The sequence below is a fragment of the Protobothrops mucrosquamatus genome, unplaced genomic scaffold, assembly GCF_001527695.2.
Source record: "Protobothrops mucrosquamatus isolate PMUCROS unplaced genomic scaffold, P.Mucros_1.0 scaffold1936, whole genome shotgun sequence".
In the NCBI taxonomy this organism is placed as follows: Eukaryota; Metazoa; Chordata; class Lepidosauria; order Squamata; family Viperidae; genus Protobothrops; species Protobothrops mucrosquamatus.
In genome coordinates, this window is record NW_015388057.1 from 62,407 (window position 1) to 70,274 (window position 7,868).

At 38.7% G+C, this 7,868-nt stretch overlaps 1 protein-coding gene across 1 annotated transcript in view; it reads left to right on the top strand.

The window, feature by feature from the left end:
* The first annotated feature begins 1,636 nt into the window (after nt 1–1,636).
* Nucleotides 1,637–7,868, top strand: part of LEXM (lymphocyte expansion molecule) — a 24,759-nt gene continuing 18,527 nt past the window's right edge. The window contains exons 1-3 of the mRNA XM_029285614.1: nt 1,637–1,710; nt 5,294–5,381; nt 7,611–7,781. Of these exons, the coding sequence (XP_029141447.1) occupies nt 1,661–1,710; nt 5,294–5,381; nt 7,611–7,781 (309 nt within the window). The 5' untranslated portion in view covers nt 1,637–1,660. The remainder of the gene's footprint in view (nt 1,711–5,293; nt 5,382–7,610; nt 7,782–7,868) is intronic.

Genomic DNA, 7,868 nt, shown 5'->3' on the forward strand with positions numbered 1-7,868 from the left:
ACATGTCAGAGAAATGTTGGAAATGTAAACACAAACCAGGTACTTATTATCATATGTGGTGAACATGTGTTAAAGCAAGGAGATATTGGACAATAATCCACACTTGGTTAGAAAAAATGTTAGAGAAACACATAGATTATAAAGCTGAATTTTTTTTACTAGGTATAATGCCAGAAAAACGTGATAAGCAAAGAATATATTTGATCCTACATGTAATAACAGTGGCAAGAATTATATTTGCACAATATTGGAAGAATGAAGAAATACCACCAGAAGAAGAAATAATCAAAAAAATATTAGACTGTGCGGAAATGGACAGACTTACTTTAAGGTTGAAAGAAAAAGAAGAAACAGAATATTCTCAATCTTGGGACCTATTTTATCAATGGTTAGAGAAAAGATTTAGGGATTAGGAATTTAATTTGTATTAGTAAATAAGATACTCAGACGACACGTTTTTGTTAAATAATTATTATTGAACTCTGTTAAAAAATAATAATAAAACTTTTTTAAAAATGTCATAAGTCACGTTTTTCAGTACTATTGAATGGTCACTAAACAAAGGATTGTAAGTTGAGGACCACCTGTATAGCAAATGTGCTAACTTATATCTAAAGTTGTTATTGCATCTTAGATTGGATAACTCTAGCTTTCGGTTCTCTTTTCAGTTCAAAGTGAGGTAGGGACCAGAAAGCTCTGCCACTGCTTTTCTGCTTCTTGCATAACTAAAAAATGCTCTGGATTGTATGTGTCCCCAAGAAAAACTTGCTAAAGTCCTTCAAATGTTAAATAATATGAGCTTTAGAACAGGGATCCTCACCCTGTGGGCCACAGCCCACTGGTTTGCAAGCAGGCTGCAGAAACGGCTGGTGCGCAGTGCGCATGCACGTGCATCCTCACTTGTGAGAGCAGTGGGTGAGCACATGCAGTCTATTTAAGTGAGTGGCAGGCACTTGTGCACACTGCTTGTGCAAATGGAGCCGCACATGCATGCGTGCGCTTGCCAGCCACTCACACAGAACCATCCCCTCTTCCCTCCCCTCCGCCAGTCCGCAAAGCTGGAAATGTTGGGGCGCTCTGCTTTAGAATACTAAAATACCAGGCTTCCAACAACACAACAAAGCATTATATGTTAAACTGATTCTGCCAATGGATGATCTTGTGTTATTTCTTCAATGCGTATAAAGAAATCTGATATCATAGGTTTAGTAAGGAATGGTTCATTAGCATCAAGGCCAACCACACTAGCTGAGAATTATGAGAGTTGTGGACTAATGCTGGGGATTAGCATGAGCGATATAAATCAAAGAAGGAACAAATGTGCTATGTGTCCTCCCTAAATATATCCATGCTATTCTTTCTGCTACTCTTTCTTTACTATTACTTTACAGTTGCCATGAAAGGCCAGCTGGGTAGGATCTAACCATCTCTTCCAAGCATAGTCCAAGACTGAGCTGGAATAGCTGCCAGCAGCACTGACAAGTCTTTGTGAACATAGCCGGTTGCCCTGAAGACACACCTCTGTTAGGACCATGGAAACAGAAGCTCCAGCGTCCAGTGTTGTCATGGCAGTAAAATTCCAGAGCCATTTTCTTCTACAGCTGCCAATCAGGAGAGTGATCCTTCTTTTTCTTTTCTTCTGGGCAGCAGAAGATGGAAGATGGAAGCAAAGGGCTTCACAGGTGCCCCTTTTTGGACTCAACAAGCTAGGTAAGGATAACTTCACAGAATTCAGGGCAGGTGCATTTGTGTATCTCTCTCTCCTGCTGTCTCTTTACACACACACACAAACACACACACGCCAAATGTTGAATTTATTCTTCCCTGGTGCGAAGTTGCCAATTATCACACAAGGCAGGAAATTGTTTATTTGGTACAGATAGTCCTCAATTTACAACCATTCATTTAATGACCATTCAACGTTACACGGCACTGAAAAAAGGGACTTATGACTGTTTTTCACACTTCCGACCATTGCAGCATCCCCATAGTCACATGATCAAAATTCAGATGCTAGGTAACTGGCTTTTATTTATGATGGTTGCAGTGTCCCAAGGCCATGTGATTATCTTTTGTGACCTTCTGCCAACCAAAGTGAATGGGGAAGCCAGATTCAGTTAAAAACTGTGTTAATAACTTAACAACTGCAGTGATTCACTTAACAACTGTGGCAAAAAACTCTTCCTTACCACTACTAACTGGAACCATACCTGCAGAAGAGTAGAGAAACATGAAAGAGTGTGTTTGCCATTCCTAGCTCTTGGAATAGGTCAGAAGGATACCGTGATCAATGGCAGAGAAAAGATTCAGAGATCAGTAGTGCCAGGTTGCATTCCCCTATCCCCGTCCTACCAGAAATCATCAATAAATGGGATTAATGCCACCTTTGTGGTGAACCTGGATCTGAAGCTCAACAAAAAACAGGCTCAGATAATCTATTTCCTCCAGGGCCATCTGCAGCAGCAATCCAACTGCTTTCTCCACAAGCTTTCTCCAAAAGTAGAGGATAGAAATAGAATAGAATAGAATAGAATAGAATAGAATAGAATAGAATAGAATAGGATAGGATAGGATATATGAGAATGCATTAAATGTTTTTGTTGTTAATTTGTTTGAAAATAGAAATTTGTTTCATATTTTCCATGAAAGAGATCTAAACAAGATGGATTGATGACATCACCAAGTATTGCGGGCCCAATTGTCAAAAGAAAGCTCAGGACCGAATTGGTGTGTGTGTGTGTGTGTGTATTATGATGTGTGTATGTGTATATGTGTATATGTATATACACACACACACATCATAATGTTAATACTATAAAATAGTAATAATTGCATCACATGCTGTTTTCATTTAGAGTTTCTGGGCACTATGGATAATACATCTTCTTTGTGATAGCCCTTCAAATATTGGAGATAATGATAGAAAAATATCAACATTTAATTGCTCTTGTCAGCACGGTATAAGCCTGAATATGGAGTCTTATCAGTGCTTGGTCAGAATCACTCCATATTTTACAACAATGGTGCTCTATACATCTCTTGGCTTTGTGCATTCCCTGGCACTTCTTGGAAAACCACAGGATGCCCTTGGTTCGTAAGAGGCCATTCAGGTATAACTTCCATATTCTGACAGTGATTAAGGCTTTGAGCGAGCTGCCTCCCTAAAGGCCATGAAACCTGTTTGTTTTACTCCTGGAACCTCAGGTTGAGAGGCAAAGCACAAGTGAGAGAAAACACTGGCTCTGTTTGAGTGAACTTTTGTTGTTATTGTTACTCTTATTTTCTCAGAGAAATTACACCCCCACACACATGTAAGTTGCCTTCACTACCAATCCTACAAATGCCCTCCTCCACACATAAATGTGATCCTGAGTGGTGACAGGGGGACCGATAAAAACTTGTGGCCCAGTTAAGCCAAGTTATTATATTCATTGACCATATCTCAAAAGTAATAGAGCTAGCACACTGACCTAGTAAGAAGTGATTACTAATAACAAGGTCACTAAGTTGCTTTATCAGAAACATTTCAATATCATGCAACTTTGTTTGCCTTTATTTTTCTTGTCATTGTAAAGTACTAGGCCAAAGGTAAAGTACTAGGCCAAAGCTGTGGTTTACTTTTGCTCAAGGCTGCTCAGTTAATTAATTAGGGAGTTGCCACAAAGAAGAGGGAGCCAACCTATTCTCCAAAGCACCAGAAGGCAGGACAAGAAGCAATGGGTGGAAACTAGTCAAGGAGAGTACCAACCTAGAACTGAGGAGAAATTTCCTGACAGTGAGAACAACTAATCAGTGGAACAACCTGCCTCCAGAAGTTATGAATGCTCCAACACTGGAAGTTTTAAAGAAGAGACTGGAGAGCCATTTGTCTGAAATGGTATAGGTTCTCCTGCTTGAGCAGGTGGCTGGACTAGAAGATCTCCAAGGTCCCTTCCATCTCTATTCTGTTCTATACTGTAATTAATTAAGGTTGCAGAGCTGAGCTTGTTAACCTGTGGTTAGCACCTTTTAGGGAAGCGCTGTGCTGCAAGAACAATGGCTTAGGAAGAGATAGCTTGTGGAGATAGGTCGTTTAAGCAATCTCTCCCCTCTGCAGGGAAAGAAAATGAGAGAAAGGGAGAAAAATGCAAAAACAAACAAAAAACCTAGTTAGGCAATCAGGCACAGGACACTCATTAGGTCTTTCAAGGTTTACCAGCAGAATGATAAAGCAGCTTAAATACAGTGTCTCAAAATAACAAATGTTTTCTGAGTGCATTACATACGGTAGTAGGTAAATGGGAAAAAAATGTCATATTTTTTCCAAGCTGTTTATTTAAAATAGTTTTCCTATTTCCTTAGTTTCAAAATCACACAGTCTAGAATATGTAACAGACTTAATTAAGTGGTCTTCCTCAGCTCAATATCTTTATATGTCTTTGCCTATACAGCTCATCATCACCACAAGCCAGAAGGTCAATTTCTTCTCGCATGTTTCATGCTGAGGAAACCTCCTGTATAAACACTTGGATTTTAATATAGATTTTAATGTAAATTACTAAATTACTATGAATTATAGCTGATGTAATGTGAAAGAATTGCCACTTGTACAATGTCATGTTCCTTTCTCTCTTTCTTGCTGCGGCCCCATGTCTATACATTCTCAGATCTGCTGTGTAGGTTTCTTGCTGCTCTAGAGCAGATTTGAAATAAGCATGTGGAAAAAAGAGAGGACTCAATTCTGTCAGGTAGAAGTAATTAGATAAAGCCCTGTGTTCAAATTCTGTAGATCAGAATCACCTCATGAGCAGCCACATGCAGGAATATTAGAATTTACATATAGCAGACTTCTAAAATCGTTCTGGATCAGGTACAGAAGCCCCTAGACCAGGGGTAGGCAACCTTGGCTCTTTTATGACTCGTGGACTTCAACTCCCATGCTGGCTGAGGAATTCTGGGAGTTGAAGTCCACGAGTCATAAAAGAGCCAAGGTTGCCTACCCCTGCCCTAGACAACAAATTGTCTACTAACTTTTGGCAATGCTGGTTGGGATGATTAACAGCATACAAGTTCTTCATCCCATCCTAATTCTGGAGTGTCCTCCTATAACAAAACTTCTGTACTCACCTCAAATGACCAGTTAGAAGTTTACTACATCCTGCTTCCTTATTTTGTCACAGAGACTGGCTAGGTTTTTTGTTTGTTTGTTTGTTTTTTTGGCTAAAATGTTACTAAAGGCAAAAGAAAAATATTTTCATCTCTGGGATGTTATTCTTCTGACCGTGTATTCTGAATGCGTTTTTTTCTTGGTTAGATTTGATGTATCAGCCATTTATCCTAATTGCAAGAAGCCCAGTACTTACCTCCAGGCCCCATACTGTAAGAGCGTCTGTTCAGAATTGGTGAGTATATTTCTTAATATATCTCACATCCGCAAAATAAAACTATTTTTTCACAGTTTCCTATTTATGAGGTTGTACAAGAAAATACAATTTTTACAATCAAAAAGATCTTTTTGAAACCTAAAGCACATAGTTTGAACTCACTTCCTGTATAATTTCTTGGGACTTTCTGTTTCACAGAAATGTTGGGCTAAAAGATGTGGGAAACCTATAAAAAATCAGCATCATTACTCTCCAAAGTGCCATGAATTCTGATGTCCTTTTTAAAAATTTCCTGGCATACTGTTGTGTGCAAAGATCTCATCCCTAACCCAGAAAGTGTTCTCTACAATATATTGCCTTTCTGCTTCTTCCATTGGCATACATTTTTTTTTCATTTTGAATTTCCAAAAATGTAGGAGCATGATCACTATGTTGGAATACAACAGATGCAGCCATGTCTTGGCTGGTGTTTTACAGAATTACACAGAGAAAGCAGAATGACCATACCAGCTAACATCTGGAGACAAATGTCTGGTTAGGATATAATATGCTTGGGTTTTGCTTAATGTCAGCTATTCAAAGTTGACCAGACTAGAAACCAAAGTAAGACACAACAGGAAAATAAATCCTAACATGATTTTGTAATATAAGCCCTACCCAAAAAATAAGCCCAGTTAAGATTGTCAGCCAGACAGATGCATATAGTACTGTATTTCCCCAAAAATGAGACCTAACTGGAAAATAACCCCTAATGCATCTTTTGGAGCAAAAATTAATATAAGACCTAGTCTTATTTTCAGGGAAATACGGGTACTTATAATACTTTTATTACAAGGTTGTAGTAGCAGAATCTTGCAAGTCTGAATAGGCTTCTCCTCTCCCTCTTTTTATCTTTGGGAGCTATAATGGAGGTCTTGCCTAAGATGATTTCTCTGGGTGCAATTTTGACCTGGACTTAAAATTTCTTTTATCAGACAATTGTTTTGGTTGCAGCATTTCCTCCTGTTTGGAATGTGGTTCAAGATCCCAAAACAAACAAATTCACTTGGAATTCCAGTAACAAAGTTTTATTCAAAAAGAAGTGTTTGGTGAGCTGAAACACACGCAAGAGTTCAGCCACACCTTCAAGAGCTGTTTGACACATTTTTATATCCTTTCCCCCCCCCACACACACACGTAGGTTCCCCCCTCCCCTATTGCACTCAACACCCCTTATCTCACCCGCACCCTTAATCCAGACCGCCTAAAACCACTGCCCTCCCCATGCCCTTTGTTGTTATCTTATCTAGCACCAACTTCTTTTCTATCAAGGAAGCTTCCTTCTCATCTGTCTGCAATTATGCCTTGAGCTCTAAACTTTATATACAGATGTTGTTTTTCTTCTACTTGCAGTTTCAGTTAGCTAGCAACTCCTGCTTCTCACATTTGTACTTGTCAACATTTTAGATAAGATAGATAGACAACCTTAATTGTTATTTATGATTTTCAGGTGGCTTCTTCTAGCAACTTTTAGACTCATTAGAAATTTCTGACTAATACTTCATTTCTTTCTATTCCTCAAGGCTATTCCCTCTGCTCATTATTCTTAGTGTGATATGAAATGTATCCTTTGTGGTTAAAAATCATAGCTTCCTTCTGGAACTCTGGGTTAGAGTCAACATAGGTGGTGCCTGCAGAGGAGGAACAGATAATACATATATGGTTATGTATTTCCATCTGGACATCACTAGTGTAAATTACATATTTGTATCATTAATGCAATGACCTCCCAATGCATATGTTGTCATTTTGACATCATCATGGTTTTAAATAGCTATTGCTTCTCAACCTTTTGACTAAAATCAAGGGTAATTTATTATCCTTGGTAACTTATTTATTGGTAAATAAATAGTTACTGTATTTACTGCCCATGGTAATTTATTTATTTGAACAGATGCTATGAATTCATACACCACATTAAGCCAAAAACAGTCCACCTCATGATTTAGCACTTTGTATGAACCAGGCAATAGTGCATCAAAGACAATACGAGACCTATTATAGATGTTATGAACTCTGATTTCTATTACCTTTGAATACTAGCCATTCTGGCTAGCTTACTGGGAACAGTAGTCAACAAAATCTGGATGGCACATAGTTGTGGAAAGCTGACTTATAGCACTTTGTACCTGATCTAGTTCTGGTTAGTCTATTTTTCAAGGTGTATCTATGAAGGAGAGAACAATATTAACTTCATACTTTCTTTAGTGTCGAAAATTAGGACCGGGCTCCTACGTGACCGACAATGGAAGCTTCAGCTCTACCACCTTGCAGAAGAGGGCATCAAGCTCTAGCTGGGCAAAGGCTCAGGAAGCAGCTAGACTCACTCAAATGCCACATTTTAAATTTAAAGAAATATGCCAGCAGGAGAAAGCTCGGGTGAGTGGATTCTGTTTAGGTCCATGGCACTGAATGCTGAGAATGCACTCGTTGAATCCATGCATTCATTGAATCAATAAAATCTCA